The following is a 22,047-nucleotide window of genomic DNA, read 5'->3' on the forward strand; positions in this document are numbered from 1 at the left end:
ACTGTCCAGTAGATGGCACTGTCTATTCCACTTTCTGGCTGTATTTGGACTTTTGGCTGTTTACTTAGTGCAGGCTGTTGTGTAACATTATCAAAAAAGGTTCCCCTCCAAGAGGAGAATGGCTGGGGGCTTCTCTAGGAGCATGTTCCGAAACTTGGGAACGCCCCTAGTTCAGGAGGCCCTTTGCTATTGGTTTTTTTCAGTCTGATGTATAGAAATACGCACAAGATTGATTTTGAAGAGTGCCTGGGTTTTGTACAGGCGTTAATGTGATCACTGACACTTATACTATCAGTCAATACCTGAAAGAGAAAATTTGTATTTTTGATGGACAACCTTTAAAGCACATTGATAGGCATGTGTAGTTAGTGAGTTCATACCATGAAGTAGCCCCTTTCTTACATAATCCCACTTCCATTCTTGTTGATTGTAGAAAATGAACAGGAAAAATGGCTGCTGACCATTTGTTCTTTAAAAAAATAAATAAACTTAGCAGGTGCACATCCGTGCAATAGTGTGGACAGTGCCAGAATTTATTTAATTTCCCAAAATTTCACCTATTTATAAAAATACAGTGATACTCATGACCGGCATGTAAACATTAACAAGATATAATAACTTCAAGCTCTTAACACCAGCAGTTAAAATACCAAAAGTACCGTACATAAATAAACCCATGTTAGAGCAGTTTCTAACCTATCTTCTTGTGCTCTGGAGATCTGACATTGTTTCATGCGAGATTAAAAGAAAATACAATAGAAAAATTAATAAAATGTTTGCAGATCATCTTATAATTAATTAGGGGAAGGTGCTTGCAGAACATCCCTGGACAACACTCATGAAAATGACATTTACCGTTACCATTTCTTGTGCACCGATCACTTCCATTGTGCAAATGATACATTTTATAGTCATTTCAAATCGTTTATTAGAAATGTTTTGTGAAAAATATAGACAAATATTGTCCTGTCCACAAATAATTTATTTCCCTGCATAATTCCAGTTATGAATATCCAACACAGCAAATTCTTAGGAATGGGAATGTGAAGTAGCAAATAACACTTTTTTCTTCCTTTGTTTTTTTTTTGCAAGTTGCTGTTCACAATATTCTGTTATTTACATTAAAAGTATATATGTTCTCTCTGAGATTTTTTATTTTAGAAGTTAAATGTGCAAAATAAAGCGTCTTTTTTTTTTTTTTTTATATCCCCTATCTAGCTTTGTTAGCTAGGTATAGTCTCTGGCAGAGTATCTAACCCAGGTCTAGACAACCTGAGGCGCTCCAGGTGTTGCAAAACTACAAGTCCCAGCATAGTCTGCCAGCTATCATCAGGCTATCTACTGGCTGAGCATGCTGGGACTTGTAGTTCCATAACACCTGGAGGGATACAGGTTGTCCAGGCCTGCTCTAGCCCCTACCTCTCCTGCTGCTTTTCGGATCTATGGTGGGCTGGCTGAACTCTGCCCTCTCAATACGACTCGCCCCTCCTACCGCAGCTGTCATCCATATTGTACTGAGAAAGCATTGACATAATAGCATTGTACACTACTTTGTTCGTATAGCAGAGGTGTTGGTGAGCCACACCTAGGAGTCTCAGTACAGATGGCCCGCCAAAGATCCAAAAAAACAGCTAAAGGTTTAAACAGTTAAAACAGCTGTTACAGGTAGGAAAGGGGTCATGTGTGCAAAATCTACTCTTTAGTTTGCACAAACAACTCCTAAAAACAAATAACACAACCAAAAACCTGAAAGGGCACTTATTCTTTAATCATGTGCATTCAACATTCTTCAACGTCTTAATTTAGGCACCTGTTTGGTCCATACAACTTCATGTTAGCGAGTCATGGGATTACGGTGGGTGTGTGAATGGACCATTGATGGCATCATTTTGCGTTGCGTTCTCCATGGCTTAATTAGTATGATAAAGTGGAGAATATCCACTGAAATTGCTTAACTTTGGAGGTATCTATATTACAGCTTACAGTAGTTTTCCATAGGCTTCCAACCCACAAATTGACAACAAATATGTATAAACAAAGAGTCCTAAAGAGAAAATTATTATTGACTGGCATGTGCCCCCCTGCAACGTTTACTAAATACATTCCCTTCTTTTTCTTGCTGGCTTCCTCCTGTCCTTTTTAGCCACGTAGTTGTATCATAAGAGTCGTTTTGATTTTGTTGCCCTGAGATTTGACACAAAGCAACTTTCTAGATACAACAGTGTTCAATGCAGAGAGTGCAGCAGAGTTGTTTTATACCGGAGCAACAAAATAATAAACTCTGCAAGATCCTATAAATACATGGCTGAAAAGCACAGGACGAAATTAGAATGATAAAACACTGTATTGAGTAAAAGTTGCAGGAAGATATGTACAAGGCAGTAATTCAAACTCAAGTTACAAAGCATAGCTAAAATGAAGGGACACTACAGTGTCCTAAAACACATTAATAAGTCACCAAGAACACAAAAAAGGTGGTTAATGTGAAATCATCAAATAGGCAACACAAACAACCACAACAACCAATAAATAACACAGAGAAAACTGTAAAAAAAATAAAAATAAATGTAGAATAGTCACCAATATAAAGATATATAGAACAAATGAGGAGGGGGGGGGGGGGGGAACCAACAAAAGAAGATAAAATAAACCCACACAAAATAAAAACACTGTTGTAATACTACTTAGAGGGGAGATGAGAGTTCAGAGCTTGAAACATACAAGCAACGTGCCTATGTAGTGTGTGTCACCACAGGAATGTCTATTTCAATGGCTGACATACGGGACTGTGAGGCGTAGGATGGGGGGATATAGCTGTGCATGCTTGGCATATGTGAATAAATCGGCTGCCAAAATGGCGACGGTAGAGACTTGCAGGCACAATACCACAGAAACAGTAACAAAGCCGTGAAGAACATCCCGCCGGAGCCGCCGATGGCCACAAACACAGAGATGTCATAGGTAAAATACGGCCCGTACATCCTGTTCAGGACATTGTTATAAAATATGGTCCAAATGGACGGAGTAATGCTAATGATACCAGCCAGGATATACAGCAAGCCCGCCACAAGATGGCAGCCGGCGCTGTTGACCAGACACTTCTTAATTTTTAGGTTTGGCATGTTTGAGCTGAAGGTGGTGTTACATATTCCGGTTAGGCACAATATAAGGGCAGAGCCAGCAATCAGGATGCTGAACGGAAGGGCAAATTGGAGAACGCGGATGTCCAGCTGATCGACACTGGCGTACCATTCGGTATCGTACATCATGCACTCCCGGGACCACTCCTGGCGCGTGCACTTCACCCACAGCCCGATGCTGACCGTCAGGTTCTTCTCGTTTCTGTTATAGGTGAACAGTTTCATCTGCCTCCACTGAGGCAGCAGGGTGGCAGTGAAGAGGCCCGCAGTGGAGGCTGTGCCACACACAAAGGCCAGTAGGGTCACTGCATGCACTTCCTGGCAGCCCATTGTAACCACAGCACTGGAATCTAAAAAGAAATAGAAATGCGTTATAGAAGAGGATATAAATCACTGGATCCAATGAACCCTTACATTGGAATCAGCGATTCTGTGGACTGAACCAACTGCAGCCTATTAATGCACAGAGAACCAGCAACCCCACCGTGACATCAAGGGTTCTTTTGTGAATTGTTAGGGTTGTATTTTCATGAATTTAGGTTCATCCCACAAAATAGCTGCCTCCACCCTCTGTAGATTGATAGGTGCCGTTTAATTCTTTCTATTGCTTTATACAGAAAACAGGTGACTTTTTACAAGAATTTATGTATACATTTTTTATTACAAATGAAGACTTTTTGTACAGTTGCCTCAAACAGTAAGGTGAGCGACTGTAAGAAATACTCCAGTTATATGCTAAATGTCAGTAGCAAATATTTATATTGCCGTTAAACTGGATTCTGGAATGCTGGTCTAGAATAGACGGACTACACTAGCAATACGTTCTTTCTTTTCACCATGCTGAACCCTGTCCATCGACGAAAGTGCCTACAATGGGCACGTGAGCACCAGAACTGGGCCATTGAGAGAAGGTAGCCTGGTCTGATGAATCACATTTTGTTACACATGACAGTGGCGCACGCAGGGGGGGGGTTTCTGAGTCTCTAGAAACCCCCCCCCCTGCGCTAACTAAGTGGCCACTGTCCTATACAGCAGCCGCGGCGCTGTCAAAGAAGCGTCCGCGGCACAGCACCGCCGCTTCTTAGACAGCGCCGCGGCTGCTGTATAAGACAGCGCTGGCGAAACGGTCGGCGGGGAGAAACCCCCCCCCCCTTCCCCGACAATCCTCCGCGCGCCCCTGCATGATATGGCCAGCCGGGTGCATGGTTTATCTGGGGAAGAGATAGCACCAGGATGCACTAAGGGATGAAAGCAAGCCGGCGGAGGAGGTGTGATGCTCTGGGCAATGTTCACACACACACCTAGATAGCCGTCATCTGCTGACCAAATTTAGGGCATACCCTAATGATGGGATGATTTGTTTTAGTGGGTTTTGTTTTGGGGCTGCAGAGCAATCTCAGATCAATAAGAGCTTGTCCAAATTGCGGATTACTTGCATTGCATTCTGGGAGCAATACAGGTATATTGCCAGGTACATACCACCAGCAAGGAACCTACTGATCCCTATGCTTTCTAACCAGGCAGCATTAGCGCCTGCATCATTTGCTTGGGATTAGTTCCGCGCAGTGTATTTCATTGTATTAATAGTTCTGGATGCTCAGGGCACAAAGGGGCTCCTTCCATTGTTTATAAGAGATGTACGGTGGAGGGTTATTACTGACGGAGCACAGAATATAAATACGTTTAAAAATAACTTTATTTTGAAGGTCTATCTCTCCTTAATTATACATTCTAAAAAACGCAAACATTGAAAGGCTTTATTGTCTGACAATGATTCAAAGTAACACGTTTGCTGCACATGCCACCCACACAGTGTTCTCCGGGAAACTGGATTTAAACGACTTGTAATTTGTGAATGACTGTCACTTTGCAGTGTGCAGTATGCAGTACAACGATGTCCCTGAACATTTGCTCTTTTCACTAATGAAAGACGATGATAGGAAAGAGCAGAACATTACTTTTAGAACATTGTGTAATAATAATTTAAAAAAAAATTACATTTATCAATATTATCTGCAATTTGATATACTGGTGAAAACATTAATGCATGTTTTGGGAATTTCAATTTTATTAGGTCTTTGCAATGACAATATATAGCGCTGGCTTGCCATTTTTCCCCAATGTCACATCTGCAGTTTAATTGCATTTTCCGATCATTCATCACAGTGGAGCCCTGTGTAACCCAGTATTGAATAAACTCCCCCTTGACATAACCAGTCGCTCCTCCCCTGAGGCCGGGAGCATGCACAGGTCCTCTGCAATAATATGGACTATTATAGTCCTTCCAATCCTCATCATTAGAGCTCTGTAGAAGTAGACTGGACACATTCAGTCACCAGCAGCCCAAGTAGACTCCCTACTTCAGGTACAAAGGCAGGACAAGATCCATCTACGTTGGACAGGACATATTGAGGTGTGGATGCCCAAAAATGGTTAAGGGACCCTAGTCCTGCTGCTATTCAGGACGTATTACAAGTGAAATTGCAGTTTAATACAGGGATATTTCCGTTTAATGATTTTTTTTTTTAGAGCCAACTGGCAAGTGGTCAATGAAACAGCATGTATTTATGAGACCAAAAACATACTGGTAGGCTAATTGGCTGCTAACAGAATTTAACCCTAGTCTCTGTATGTGTTAAGGGATTTAAGGGTATATTTACTAAACTGCGGGTTTGAAAAAGTGGAGATATTGCTTATAGCAACCAATCAGATTCTATCTGTCATTTATTTAGTTCATTCTACAAAATGACAGGTAAAATCTGTTGCTATAGGCAACATCTCCACTTTTTCAAACCCACAGTTTAATAAATATACCCCTTAGACTGTAAGCTCCAATGGGGCAGGGACTGATTGTGAGTCACAAATATTCTCTGTACAGATCAGCGGAATTGGTGACACTATATAAATAAATGATGATGAATTAGTCTACAGGTCAGGGATAAATATATTGTACCGGCTGCATGTCATATGCTGTAATTTGCAGAGTTCTAATTAATAATTAACCTCACTTTTCTTCCCCTTGAATTGTATTCTGCACAGGTCACTGTTCAAGTTTGTCCAATTTATTCAGAGCAAATATTATGATAAGGCAAATTTTTTTTTTGCCTACAAACATAAACCAAACATTGCTCAATATGTGTCGTAAATATTCACAATATGATCCAATAAGATTTCAGAAAGCAGAATATCTGGCAAGTAACCACTTTTTATGCCTTAACTATTATTATACGGTATTTTCACCACTTTGGTTTACCCCAACACTATACTGGAAAATCACATTGATGTATATAACACAGGTAAAATCTTATGCTATTTAATTATAAAATGATCTGAGTTCAACTGCTGCTAGCAAATGTTTTGTAGACTTGAGTCTTTTAAATGTATGAACTGTGAGGGCAGAACATATAATGTACACTGTATGTGCCCTTGTTGTGTACATGTGTAGGCTATTGTCAGCTGTATATATGTAAATCTAGTAACACGTATGCTCATACTGTCATGCTCATCTAAACTGGTCAAAATTTGTCATCTGTCCGCCCTCCAGCAAACAATAGTCCTGCACAATTAAGTCAGATCAGATTTGAAGGAAGAGCCAGCCAAGCGAAAGCCATTCTGGAATAACCACGTCTGTCCAATTTAGTTATGTGTGACAAAATTGGGAATGGACCCAGGCGCTGAGAGGGAGTACCCCAATCTGCCCCCCCCTTCAGTGTCCTTCAATAACAATACAATGAGTGCACAGGACAAAAAAATCATCCTCATAAATCCCCAGCCTTGGTTCACTTTCTTAAATTCGATCACCTGAATATTGCTGCTATAAATGCTTAAAACTTTTGTAATTATGATTTTTTTATTTATATACAACTTGTATTTCATGTTTACTTTTCCTTAAATGTATCCATTCAAATAATGTATAATGCATCATATCAAAAGAGTTATGTGAACTCTTTCCCATAACAAAGAAAATGTTTATTGGCAAGGAAACTCCTTGCCAATTAACATTCCTTTTGCGTTACCTAATCCTGGAGGAGATAGGGGATGGGAAATTAGGTGTTTACAGAATATTTTTACGTAACACTTTGGAGTATTGTGCCGTTCACTTTGATTTGTGATCTGTAACTTTATGGAAAAGATTACCCCAGAATTTGTTGTTACAAACTATTCTTTCCTCCAGTGAATTTAGCACAGACCAATCTCTGCTGTGTGAATTGGCTCTGTACATAGTTGTATTTAGGAAGCATATCATGCCAGGACTTGACAAGCGAGCGATTCAGAAGCTGGCAAAAGCCCTTTCTTCCGTGCCTCAAAATCTGTCAGATGGCAAAGCTGGAAGTGACACTAGGAGTCTTGGCAGTGACGAGCGACCATACTTCATCTGTTCATCAAACTATGATGAATACTTTCATAACCCAGCACAATTACTTATTTACTGTAAAACAGAAAGCAATGTGTAGCTGTGTTGTGGGTTTTATAAAGCATTTAAAACTTAAATAGGAAAAAGGGTCACATACATATAAATAAATCTTGTATACCTGGTTTATATTTGTAGACAAAATAATTAAAAATTTAAATGTGACCTGTTACCTGCACAAGGCATCCATATTGTTGGTTGAATCAGGATGCAGCCTATCATTTTGCAAGGAAACTGTGACATCACCGAGACGCTGCCTGACTAAAATCAACAAGACCTGTCACATTAATGAGGTACCGTCTCCTATTAACTTTACCTCAGATTTGTTCTCATGAATATAAATTTAGCCCAGAAAATGGCAGCCTCCAATGGGAGTAGGTGAAATATCTGCTGTAACAGGAAATAGGACATACTTAAACGTTGTTTAACTGAATAGCATGACCGATATATTTAATGCTTCTTCAAAATAAAAAAAGTTGAGTTTCCACTGAAAAATGTATTACTATTAATGGCAATTGGTCATTAAGGAGCATATTATTAAGAAACCACCTCTCAAATGAATTTAACCCCTCCTTAATAATTAGTAGCAACCTCTAGGTGACAAATGACAATATAGCAAAGTAGCTGTAAACTTAAATATTTTATGTTTCATGTATTATATTTCTTAATTGCAAACCTCCCAATATGTGACACAGTAAAGCATGTAAGCATACATGTCCATTTTCATATCTGATATATTTTTCCAGTGTGATAATTTTAATAAGGCAGTAACACTTTTAAACACAGATTTTGTTGACCATAAAAATATTTACCCGTGGTATATTAATTAATTCAATATGAATTGTGACAATGAGTAACTAATCAGGGTATGCAGAGCTTTAGAAATACATAAATGTTTACTGTAAGAGGAAAAGTATCATGTAGGATCTTAAAAAAAAAGGACATTTTGTAAAAGGCTGAATATATATACTGTATGTGTAATATTGGAACTTTTAAGATGTGATAGTTTTATCTGGAGAACCTATACCCTGTGTGAGATTGTAGTAGTGATACCAGTCATGATAAAAACCTAGGGAGTAATGTAATACATTGAATTAGACATTTTCAATGTACATACAGTACTGTAAGTTATACTGAAGGTTAAATATAACGCACATCACTTGGCATTTCAATTGTATATGCAGTAAAACAGAACAAAGGTATAACTAATATATGAAGCAGCATAAGACGTTGTTTCTGGTGTTAGATAATATACTGAGGTTTTTCTATTTTCACGATTGCGGACTAACTAAAGTAACATTTCTAGAAAGGTTTATAGAGCTTTTCACATTTGATAGAAGATTCAGCAAGCAAAAGGAATCACATACATCAGTATCCACAGCAAGTAAACTATATCCACTCCATTGTGTGCCATCAACAAAGAGAACAACATTAACACACCCAAATGTAAACACTCTCTTACATCACAGGTAGACAACCAGTGGTGTTCCAGCAGTTGTGGAACTAGAAGTTTCAGCATAACATGACAGTACATTCTGGGACTTGTAGTTTCACAGCAGCTAGCGAGCTACTGGCTGCCTTCCTCTGTTAAGTATTGAGTCTTCTAGTATTTGTTGTTAATTTGAAACTAGATATGTAAACAAAGGTCTACATATTAACACTATTGTATAACAAATGTATAAATCACCTCACTACACTAATGATTGTGTCTTTTATGGTGAAATTATTATTTATTTATTTTTTGCTGCACTAAAGTCATAAATAAAGCATTTGAAGGAGAGAAAATAAATAATGATATTATAGTCACTGTGGTGTGGGCAGATCTCTGTCCCCAGGGTAAACACCCCCTAAAGCAAACATGAGTCACCTCTCCTATATGATAAGCCAGTGTTTGCCGGATGTATTAAGCTCTATGCATTGGGACACAGAACTCAGGCCACCTACGCCCCCAGAATTCAGGGTCAACCTGTAGCTTCCTAAACTAATACAGACAAATCACATTGTATGTTAATCAATCAGAGTCCGGCACTAACAGCCAGGCAATGATAACCTATGGATGTGCAGGAAGTCCCTGCAGTGACTCTGGTGCATGCCGTAATCACAGGGTGCGAAGTTAGTACATAGCACAGCAAAAGAAATAACGATTCCGCAGTGACCTACCCGCAGCACAGGCTCAGGATGGCAGCACAGCAGCAATCTAAGGAGCTGGACTCCCACACATCGCACTGAGCATGCGCGGCACGGCGGAGCGGTGCACGCTGGGATTGTAGTCCCCGCGTGTTCTGATCATACAGTCTTTCTATGTTTAAAGGACTACAGTTCCCAGAATGCACACGGGCTATTCTTCAGGAGGAATCGCACGTTAGTGTAGTTTTGTTACTAGTGATCGTCGTGTTGTCTTGAAAGGGCGCAGGTTTTGAATACAAGAGACAAGATGGCAGAGAGACAATGTGCAGAAAGCAGTGCGGGAGAAATAAATGGGAAAACAGTTTGGACATACTATCTGCTGCCTTTACGTGCTGCACTGAGTTCTTTCTGATAACCTCTTCCCCATTTGTTACCAAGCCCCACCTGTTCTACTCAGCCCCACCCTTCTCATGCCCAATTGCAGTAAATACATATTTCACGTGTTCCCCGTTTTGTTGTGAAGGGTATTTTATTCATAAATGGCTCATACAAATGAAATAATTTGGAAGCCTGGTTGATAGCAGTCAGTCAAATATTTGTCAAATTTTTGCATGTCAGTAAGAAATATTGGTGCAATTGTTTGGGTAATTTTATCTCTTCTTTATCAAGTCCCTTTAGATATCAGTGAGATAAGATGCTGGTTAACCAGGAGATCGGTAATCAAGACACAGACATGTTAATGTCAAGATAGAACTGAGCTGTGCTCCTTTATTAGTGGGTTACATTTATATATGAAAAAGCGTTTGATCTGGTTATAGGATAGAAACACATGATTGATATTTTCCTCAGTTAATATAAATCTTCTGAGAAAGCTAGTTAGTTCTCTTCATGTCACTTTTTATGGGTTCTTATCAACTTTCACTGGAGCCAGTACTCCCAGTGTCATCATCCATTATCCCCTGTCCTAGGGGTCTTTGAGATAGTTCGAGGCTGGAGCTGGTGATTGTGCTGAATGTATTTTTAAGGCAAATACCAACATTTTTAACTCCTTCACATATCAGTTCTATCTTGACATTGACATTACCATGATCGCTGAGGACCTAGAAATCCTTTCACACAATGAAGTTTAAAAGTGTTAATTGCACCAATGGTTTTGTGTCTGAATAGGTTTATGAGCTTAATATTGTCGGTCCCTGAGCCCCTTTTTCCAGTATGCTATGACTTTTTCTTAGTTATGTAGTTCTAAAATATATGCAAATTTGCCATGGTTTTTTTTGTCAAATAGATAAGAGACAGATCCATAAATAGATACGAGTTTGGTATTAGAAAATATATATTGTATATTATAAATATATATTTTATAAATATTATATATATATATATATATATATATATATATATATATATATATAAATATATAAATATATATGTATATATATATATATTAGTGTTTGCAGCACTAAACCGCTGAACATTTGTGGCGTGTGTGGTGGTTTCAAACCTCAACCACACACCATTTTTAGTAAATTTCCCCACAGGACTTTTATGAAACAGCAGTAGATGACCTTTTAAACGGTGCTTTCCTTTAAATTTTTTTTTTTTTAATACAATAGTAAACTTTCTCCACAGTAGCTGGCTTTTCTTTGATATTAATAGGATGTGGTGGATTTTTGGACCAACATGCTGTTAGATTTCCAGTCAGTAAGGTCTAAAATAATCTAATCGGCTGTCAGAATAACTTTAAGATTACTGTATATAAAAATAATTTATCAGTTTCTCTTTATTTGCAATATTTTGAGAATGTTAAGACAATTTAATGGCTGTCAACACAGTTTAGTGCAGTCTTACATCGTTATTTAAATACTGCTGATTTACCAGTCCTGGGCAGGTGTAAAGGTACAAATCTTCTGTTAATGCAAGTCAGCTCTCAAGATGTAATGATATATTGACTGTCATGAACGCCCAGCCTGTCTCAGATACAGCAATCTGAACAGCTGACCATGACTGGCTTCACCTAGCAATGAATACACCATTTCTGCCACCACAAAGAATTTAATATGGTGTCCTTACGTTCACCAAAACCACTTATTAATGTTTCACACTTAAATCACATACACATGTAGCATGAGCCTCCCTGCGCTTCGTAAATTCACAAAGAATCACGGAGAATACGCTAGATTAAATTTATTTTAATCCGAAAAAAAGGTTTCAAAGGCATAGTTACAAAAAACTTAATAATAAGACATACAATGAGTTGCACAAATAAGTTTCAGAAATAAAATTGGAAAGTCACTGCTTACTAGTTAAGACTGACGTGTATGAGGGAACACAATTGAGAAAGATAGGACATTTAGGTCTTGATAGACCCCCCTCATGAAAATGCACACTGTAAAGTCTAAAGCAGAAGATTTTAAACCCTTCTTACAGGCTCTTCACTCCCACTTTAGGAATTTTTAATTAAGTCAGATTAATTCCCAAAATGACGCAGAACTTTCCAAGTAAGTTATCTATCACTAGATATATGTTGGCACCTCAGAGGATCTCTCACCTCTGCTCTGCTTGAGTGGCTAAATGGTTTACAACTTTGGGGCTTCAAACTCCTCTGAGATGCTTATCTATCCCGGGGCCTGGCTAATTTCAAAAGACTTGGTCATTTGCACAGGTCACTTAGGTCAGTCAGCAAAGCATACTTTGAAAGGTTACATAAAATATTCACATTGTTATACATGAATTCAACAGAAAATAACAATCAGTCATTAGATATACTACATAATCGTCACATTGACATATCCTGTTAATCGGATCCTAGGGACTAGATTTACTAAAGGTGGTTTGATGAAACGTCAGTTTTCTGCGTTTTTTTGGGCGGTTTTAAAACCACCGGATATACTAAAGGCCAGACCAGTTACAAGGCTGAAAAACACAGTTTTACACACCACCACTTTACAAATCACCATCTTCATTTTTAACATGACCAAAATATAAACAGATAGATTTACTAAGCTGTCGTTTGACAAACCACTGGGAAAAACAGCCAAATAAAAGAGGTGGTTGTGGAAGGTGAGGTTGTTCAAATTGCAGGCTGTTTGCGCTATCTTGTCATTCAGAACATAAGAGGTGGCACTATTGACATATAAATTATGGGGGCAATCATTATTTATTTATTAAGGGGCAAAATTACTTTATAATCCACTTATGGGGCAAATTTTTTTTTTTATTATATTAAAATGAGACTATTATTGTATTATATTAAAGCGCTCCAAAATTTGCTGGCGCTATATAAATAAATGTTGATGACGATATTATGGGAGAAATAAGAATATATAATTATATTAACTGTACAATACTATTTGATTGTTAATGGTGGATATAATTTTTTATGATGTGACATTACATTATATTACATTACAGCTCCCCTATAATATAATAGTATAATAATATTGCCACCTAATATAATGAAAAATAAATTTTACTCCATAAGTTAATTAGAAATACATTTTGCCTCTTAATTAGTAAACAATGATTGACCCCATAATTTATAAGTAAATGATGCCTCCTCTTATGTTCTGAATTGCAAGGCGCATATGCATGTTTAAGCTATTAAGCCAATCAGAAGCAGGTATAAAAAAAACTGGGCTTTTTTAATGGCGGTTTTAACCAAAACGCCGGCGGTTTAGCTTTTTCCAATCCGTCACACATCTACAGCCTCAAACTGCCCTATAGTAAATGCGGTGGTTTGGAGCACTAAACCGCCTATGATCTGTGGTGGTTTAAAACTGCTTCCAAACGCGAATTTTAGTAAATCTACCCATAAGTATCTGATCCTTTCTTTTATCAGGGACTTATGTAAAAGAGAAGCTTTCTATTAAAATGCTATCTCAGATTTATAATAAAGGTGACACTAGCAAATTAGGTAATTCTGAGAGAAGCGTTGTCAGGAAATAGCTAGTTAGACTGTTAGCATGTGAAAGAGGGAAAACCGTACTACCATTTACATGATGGTGAACTAATGTAAAATTCAGGATGATGGAGTTTTTTTACTAAAAACTTCAAACTTTCAAAGAAGACTTCTGGCAGAGAAAAAGGAACAGTTTGAAATAAGGGGATAGAATATTATATTTCACTTTAAAATGTTTAGAAAGCTCTTAGTTCACTTATATAAATGAGAAAGTAACTTTTTAGTAGAGTGCACCCAAACAGCAACTTCTAAATGGGACTTGGGGCTAGATTTACTAAACGGTGGGTTTGATAAAGTGGAGATGTTGCCTATAGCAACCAATCAGATTCTCAGTTTAATTTTGTAGAATGCACTAAATAAATGAAAGCTAGTATCTGGTTGGTTGCTATAGGCAACACCTCCGCTTTTTCAAACCCGCAGTTTAGTAAATATACCCCTTGGACTTATTCTGCTGGCAGAATAGAACACTGATTTAAGAGAATGTTTCTGCTATCAAAATAGAATATCATGTTTTTGGGGAGGTCAAATTTGTCCTTCAGGGCTGCACCCCAGTGAACAAGGCCCCCAAGGAACGCCAATGAACCAGTCACAGCCGCCTTCAACCTTACTGCTGGGTTATAAGATTGAGGGGGAGAAAGACAACTGCCTAGCCAGGAAGTATAACTCATTGGCTGGGCCTGTAGTAAACATCTGGTTAGATGGGGAGGACTATCATACAGACCAATCTACCTACTAAGGAGAAAATTGTATTAAAGACATTGCTTTATGTTTAATACAGCAGGATAGTAAAATGTTTCCAATTTATGTTATAGGAGGATTACCAGTTACATTCTGTTTACAAATCAAAAGTACTTGAATTTCCTCTTGACGAGCTGCCATCTGGTATGTTTATATACAGTTCTTTTCATGTTGTGACTTGATTTCAATGTAAATATTCTTGTTCACTATATTGTCCCTTTATCAAAAATGTACATTTATTATCTATAATATAAAAGCCTAGCGGCGTGTGTTAGTCTGTGTGTGAAAAAAAACAAAAAAAAAATGCAGCGCCACCTGCTGGGCGGAGTTATACACTGACCTACTAAATTCTTAGCATTATCTAATATATAAAAGTAAAAGCCTAGCGGCGTGTGTTAGTGTGTGTGTGTGGAAAAAACTATTTTCTCAGAAAGGGCTCATCCAATTGACCTGAAATTAGGTATACTGACATTATTTGACAAAAAAATTAGAATAGTGAAGTCAGTTAACTTCCATCATCCCCCCTTTCCCCCGTGGGAGGGGTAGTAAAGGCTAAATTTACGAGTTGAAGGGTCAAACTCATTTTCGTGAGGTAATTTTACCTCATGAACACACATTAAAAAGGGCCCTTGCGTCGGGAAGTAACGCTCTTCCCCTGAGGAGGCCTGGGCTAGGCCCAAATATATGACAAGAACCTTTTTAAGACCTTAAGCTTGATTTGACTAGAATGCATGAGTATCATGCACGGGTTAACTTGTGTTATTATATATTGTCATATTCATAGTTACCCAGAGTGCATGCTGTATATTTTATACACACTATAGATATCCTTTACATGAACACCCTCATGTACTAATTGCCTTTAGAAATGCTCTAAATAGTAAGGAAGAATCAGTAGTTACATCAGAGCCCAGCTGAATTGCGCATAGCTCTAGCAGTGAGGACTGCGAGTGTCTCCATTACTGCCTGTAATGAATTTCATTCTTATTTAGAATTCTGGTCACTAAATGAGACATCTGTGAAGTTTACTCAGGCATCAAGATCCCGAAGGAAAAAGAGAAATGTGAGTACAGCACTTTGTTTTGGATAAACTATAGTGGAATGTACACAGCTATTTGCTGCTCTTAAAATATAATATTTGTTTTGATGAAAACAAAATGGTCACATTAGGAGAGATGTAGCTGTTGTCTACATACAGTAAAGGCATCCTTTTCTCAGCGGTTGCTACTGTTGGAGACTGATACATAAAGTATGTGTAATACCTAACATATTGTGACTGGCCCAATATCCATGATCCACTACTTCAACTATGGCATTTTTTCCTAGTAAATTCATAGGCTGTATGCTCATACATATTAGTCCAGTCAATCCACTATTTGTTACAGAGAATATTAAAATTTCCATATTAGTTCCTGCTCCAGTGGAGCTTACAGAAACACACATTAAGGTTAATTTTGTCAGCAGCCAATTAACCTATTAGTATGTTTTTGGACTTTGGGAGAAAACCAGAGTACCAGGAGGAAACCCACGCTAACACGGAGAAAAAATACACACTTCAGGGCACTATCCTTTCGTTGTTAAGTATGTTCCTTCTCACTCCAATTGACCGCAACATGACAAAACAAATGTCAGCACAAATATGCTGCAGGCTGTTATGACTATTACGTGCTGTGACTTGTCAACTAATACAAGTACATACCCATCCTGAGGTTACACCGAGATCTGCTCTGCATGTCGCGTTTATAACATGAACAATCCCACAATTATACTTCTTTAATAAAATTAAACACAGTATTGTGTAGACATGTTTGTGTAGAATAGATCTGAAAGAGGTCCATGTGGTAATATTAGTGTAGTTCTCTAAGCAATCTAAACAAGTGAGTGACTCGAATGGACATTAAAGGCTTATTCAAAGCAGCGAAATCTGCAGCAAAAAACGCTCTTTTCTGATGCCATGAGCCTATGATTTTACAGAAATAGCTGTATCTGCAGAGGTGCAAACACTTGCACTTCTCGATAGAAGGAGTTGGGGATCAGAATGTGCCTTGCTAAGTATGGATAAAATACCTAGTTTTGCTAGTTTTACACCCAGGGGGAGAATAAGAGATTTAATTTGCAGGACAAGATCACTTATATCAGCTGGTGAGGGCAGAGAAATCACATTTAGGGAGGTATTCCCAGGTTAATGGGTGGGTGCACAGCATTTTTCTCTAGGCAAAAAATACAGATTATCCTATTCCAACATTACATACACCAGGTCTCGTCCTTTGCTTTCATCGGACGAATTGTGTATCTTCTAGTAGCATTTTTCTGGGAATATATATACACACTTCCTGCAATGTAATTAAGACCTTAAAACCCAGAAAAGTGACAGATAATTAAGACCCTCCCCCCCCCCCCCCTCTCATGATTAAATTAAAACATAACTAAGGCGGTATTTTAAGTCAACTGAAAAGTTAAAATGAATGAAGGGGGTGTATTAATAGGTTGGACTATGCTTTGATGCTAGGTGCAGATTGCTTTTGATGGGGTGCTTCCAAAGACTGTAAAGAGGGCGTCCACCTTGAAATGTGCTCTATAGACAATTAGGCACAGTTGCAGGCTTGCATTTTTTATGTGTGTGAAATTCGCCTCAGTATCACGAAAACACATTGGTCCTGATTCATTAAGGAAAGTAAGGCAAAAAAATGAGCCATTTTCAAAGCAAGGGGTGCAAGTTAGTTTATTATTTCGCACATAAGTTAAATACTGTCTGTTTTTTCATGTAGCACACAAATACTTAATAGCTTATTTGTACACTGACCTTTAAAATTGATCTAGGTCATGCTCTACCCGAACTATAAATCTGTCCCCACAATTTAAATTTACACCCCCCCCCTCCAATGCAACATGGTCTCGCCAAGGTGCAAAGTTACTCCATTTTTTTTCCTTTGCTTTCCTTAATGAATCAGGTCTGTTGTTGTTTTTGTCTGTTTTATGCTTTCAGCGCGGCTTGGGGGGGATTGTCTGTCATAAGTGTTACAACAATAAGATGTCCACTTACAGCAGCTTCAGAGCTGAGGAGCTCTCCTGGGATAGAGAACAAGCACTTCCCTTTATAATGTAGGACTGCAGCAGCATTTCAGAACCCTGCACTTTTCCAGCTGGAGAAGTGCAGCATTTACCCCACCGTATCCCTCAGCCATTGGAGTACCCTTATCTTATTCAATCAAACATATCTTGTTTCTCTAAGTGTTGTTCTATACATAAAATGTATGAATTGACTTAGTGGCTATGCAAATTACCATCACTGTAGATGTGGTGCAGTAATGTGTAAACTGCTTGATTTTATCATTTATTAATTATGTTGGCAGGTTTGGAAGATTGAAAGCGATGTCAAGGAAGAGACTAAATATGTGGAGTTGATGATAGTTAATGATCACCTAATGGTATGATAATCACATGTGATATACCAAATACAGTGGTTGGACAATGAATTAGGAATTTTTTAGTTTCTTGTAAAATGCTGTCGCATGGCATGGAGCCCCATCTTGCATGAATACGCCATAATTTCCTGGAAACCACTCTCTTATCTGGCGGGTAAGACGACTGTTAATAATGTTCCATTCTCATTGTGCCTTTACCAATGTACAATCTCCCTGAGGTATAAACCTAAAAAAACCACAGAAGTTTAAAAATTCCTAATTCATTGTCCAACCACTGTACATTTTTCATTTATCAGCACTGACGATATATAGAAATGTACCACTTATTGGTAATAAGATATATGTCTATCTATATCTTTATCTATCTATCTCTAGCTGTGTCATGTCTATTCATCTATCTCTATCCATCTATCCATCTATCTCCATCTATCTCTATCATGTCATATCTATCTATCTATCTATCTATCTATCTATCTATCTATCTATCTATGTCATATCTATCTCTAGCTGTGTCATGTCTATCCATCTATCTCTGTCATGTCTATCTATCTATCTATCTATCTATCTATCTATCTATCTATCTATCTCTCTATATCTATGTCATATCTATCTCTAGCTGTGTCATGTCTATCCATCTATCTCTATCATATCTATCTATCTATTTCTATCATATCTATCTATCTATCTATCTATCTATCTATCTATCTACCTATCTATCTATGCCATATCTCCCTATCTATCTATCTAACTATCTATCTATCTATCTATCTATCTATCTATCTATCTATATATCTCTATCATATCTATCTATCTATCTATCTATCTATCTATCTATCTATCTATCTATCTATCTATCTATGCCATATCTCCCTCTCTCTCTCTATCTATCTGGTATATTTACATTTTGTACTAATTCCTTTCCCCTTTTTGCAGTATAAGAAGCACCGTTTATCTGTTGGCCAGACGAACAGCTATGCCAAGTCTGTTGTGAATGTGGCAGATTTAGTAAGTATGATCATAAATTATTTATCCCTTGTATTCTACTTCATATAATCATGTTCAGCTATAAATCCTCTTAATGTGTAATTAAAAGGATAGCAGAAGTAACCGAGGAGTTCGATGACTGTAGAAAGACTCAAAGCCACAGAACCGTGACCTTATAGCTTATGATCTTCACTAGCTCTTATAGTATACAAGCAGTGGCGGAACAGTGCATTACCAGGCCCCATAGCAAAGTTTGGGTCCAACAATGGTGCTCTAGCCTCCCATGCCCCCCCTCCCCTTCTCGAAGGATCACAACAGTGGTCTCTTCTGAGAGTGCACGGTGAGACCTATGCACACAATGCGCTGGACTGGCAGAAGGCGCCACCACTCGCTTGCCCCCCATAGAGGAACCTAAAAAGAACATGTGCTGTGTATGCATAAGTCTGACTGAGCCCTCTCAGAAGAGGCCACCGCTTGGAAGGGGAGACGCAACCCAACATTGCGGAACTCCCTTACCTCCTGGCCCGTTGCAGTCGCACCCACTGTATACAAGTATTGGTTTTCTAATGAAATCTGCATGAATTACATAACTAAAAACATTACAGTAAACAATACATAGGGAGTCAATGCCTAATTTCCCCATATCATTATTGAGCTTTCTCTATCACTGAACTATAAAATCAGTACATGATACGGGAAGCTGTTACGTGATATAATACATATATATCATTCAATACCAATCATTTTGTATTGTCACATTACACAGCACTTCTTGAAAGCTGAGTAGTAGTCAAATCAGATGTTTGTTTTTATTGAAATATCTAAAATATTTATATTTGTAACATTATGTAAGAAAAACAATATATACGTGACATTTGCACTATGTATTATGCTGAAAAAAATTGCAGGATTGGCAGGATTTATTTGTTGTGACGCCAGTAGACAATAAAATCTATTTGTAAATAGCTATGGAAAGATTGATATTTGCTAACTATGGGAATCAACATGCCGAGGTGGATGTGTCCCAGCCATATTCTACCATAAATTGTAATGAAATGAAATGAAGCCATATTGAAATGTAAATAACAAATAGAAGATTGTGTAACTATATTGATGATGATCTGCATAACTTCTGCATATTCTGGGTTTGTACAGCAGTGACGTCTTTATACAAGCCCTGACAGAAAGTTCTTTCTCTCTTCCATTTATGTATTAGGTATATAAAGAACAGCTGAACACCAGAATAGTGTTAGTCGCCATGGAAACCTGGGCTAATGACAATAAATTCAGCATTTATGAAAATCCACTGAAGACTCTGAAGGAATTTATGAAATACAGGAGGGATTTTATCAAAGACAAAAGTGACGTTGTACATCTCTTTTCGTACGTAATATTTAATGTATAATAGTGTATGCAAAAAGGCACATTACCCTTTATATCTTGCTGTAAATCTCCCATTGTTTCAGCCAGCTAGTGACCTTCTTCAGTAATGGGTTTAACCTCACTTTTCATTTAAAACCTGATCAATCGATAGATCTGTCTATCTATCTATCTGTCTGTCTGTCTGTCTATCTATCTATCTCATCATATCTATCTGTCTGTCTGTCTATCTATCTATCTACCGATATATATACTACATTTATATTTAATGCAATATATACTTCTATTGTAAAACATTTCTTTATGTCTTAATCTTGCGGAAAATCTCACTACTACCCAAGCCATTCTCAGACAAATTTTTCCGTAACGGTGCAGGAGCAGACGTTGCGCTCGGGCCTGGATTTGTCAAGCCACATAGACCTGGCTTAAGGTGGTAGAGAGGCAGGAACGACCAAAGGCGGATCCAGGGAGGAGGGGGGGGGGGCGATCGGGGCTTGCTGCCTACAGCTGCACGCTGTGCAGGTCCGCTCGGCAGTGTCAGTGTGCTGCCTGGCTGCTCTGATTGTGTTTTAAACACAATCAGAGCAGCGGGACAGCACACTGCCACTGCCAAGCGGACCTGCACATAGTGTGCAGCCGCCGGCAGCCTTAGACATCAGAAAGGGGGCGGGGCCTAAATCGCGCCCCCTAAAATCGCCCGGGTAGGACAAATGTCTAGATCTGCCCCTGGGAACGACGCTCTTATGCCTTATTGTTTTTAGGTTATTCTTATTTTGTATATTAATGATCAATTCTTTAAATATTTTGCATATTTAAGAAACACTGTTTCTAGAAATGGGATGTACAGGAGGCTGGAATCATGTAGAGCTGAATTAGTGGGCAAAGGGGGGCACAATAAAGATGCCTAGGACAGCAACAAATGTAAATCCAGGCATGCTTGCCCGGATAAATGGTCCACGCCAGTGGTGGAACTACCATTGGTGCGGCAGGTGCAGTGCATCGGGGCCCGTAGAAATAATGGGGTCCACTGCATGGCAGAGGGTAGGGGGTCCCAGTTCCCTCCTCTCTGCCTCCCTGCACTGGGGCTCTTAGCTCACTAGTTCCGACTCTGGCCCACGCTATATAGCTCATATGATAAGTGAGTTAAGTTGCTTAATCCTCCAGTAACGGGCACATTTAGGGGTAATTTTATCAAGCTGCAGATTCGAAAAAGTGGAGATGTTGCCTATAGCAACCAATCACATTCTAGATGTTATTTTGTAGAATGTAAATAAATAAATGACAGCTAGAATCTGATTGGTTGCTATAGGCAACATTTCCACTTTTTCAAACCCGCAGCTTGATACATTTACCCCTTAGTGTTCTAATCTCAGAACTCTATGACAGCATTTGTGTTAATGATAATTCCTCCATGTTTCTCTGCTTTGGGCTCTGCTCTTTGTGATGATATATTTTTGTTTTGATTTTGCATCTGATATTTGAAGTCTTCTCATTCATTTTACTGTTATGTGAATGCATTCTTTAAGGGGGAGTCAGTTTGAAAGTAGCAGGAGCGGTGCGGCATACATTGGCGGAGTGTGTTCCCTACAGAAAGGAGGCGGTGTAAATGAGGTAAACGGTTGTCTTACTATTGTTACCCTGTAGTTACTGTTGACAGCTCTCAATGTCTACCATAAAGAAAAATAGGTGTAAAGCATTATTGGTTTTCCTATGCATGTTCAGAAATATATAGAGGCCCAAATTATTCTGCTATAAAATCTACACCCTTAAGATACTTGGATTTATTAATAGGAAAGGAAGCTGCTATACTACTCAATATTCACATAAGTAAAATGTAATATCAGCAATGAATCCAGTGAAACAGTAGCCAAATTATTTTAAAAC

At 38.4% G+C, this 22,047-nt stretch overlaps 2 protein-coding genes across 8 annotated transcripts in view; one reads left to right on the forward strand and one right to left on the reverse strand.

The window, feature by feature from the left end:
- The window catches only part of ADAM22 (ADAM metallopeptidase domain 22), a 195,947-nt gene that overhangs the window by 116,667 nt on the left and 57,233 nt on the right, over nucleotides 1–22,047 (forward strand). For all 7 annotated transcript variants that reach the window (XM_075211892.1, XM_075211893.1, XM_075211894.1 and 4 more), the window contains exons 7-12: nucleotides 14,449–14,518; nucleotides 15,367–15,437; nucleotides 17,728–17,802; nucleotides 18,733–18,804; nucleotides 20,000–20,166; nucleotides 21,690–21,774. In XM_075211892.1, coding sequence (XP_075067993.1) covers nucleotides 14,449–14,518; nucleotides 15,367–15,437; nucleotides 17,728–17,802; nucleotides 18,733–18,804; nucleotides 20,000–20,166; nucleotides 21,690–21,774 — 540 coding nt within the window. The remainder of the gene's footprint in view (nucleotides 1–14,448; nucleotides 14,519–15,366; nucleotides 15,438–17,727; nucleotides 17,803–18,732; nucleotides 18,805–19,999; nucleotides 20,167–21,689; nucleotides 21,775–22,047) is intronic.
- On the reverse strand, nucleotides 504–3,485 carry CLDN12 (claudin 12). Its single transcript, XM_075211899.1, has one exon. The coding sequence runs from the start codon at nucleotides 3,468–3,470 to the stop codon at nucleotides 2,733–2,735; it is 738 nt and encodes a 245-aa protein (XP_075068000.1). The 5' UTR covers nucleotides 3,471–3,485; the 3' UTR covers nucleotides 504–2,732.

This window comes from Mixophyes fleayi, chromosome 5, assembly GCF_038048845.1.
Source record: "Mixophyes fleayi isolate aMixFle1 chromosome 5, aMixFle1.hap1, whole genome shotgun sequence".
Taxonomy (NCBI): domain Eukaryota; kingdom Metazoa; phylum Chordata; class Amphibia; order Anura; family Limnodynastidae; genus Mixophyes; species Mixophyes fleayi.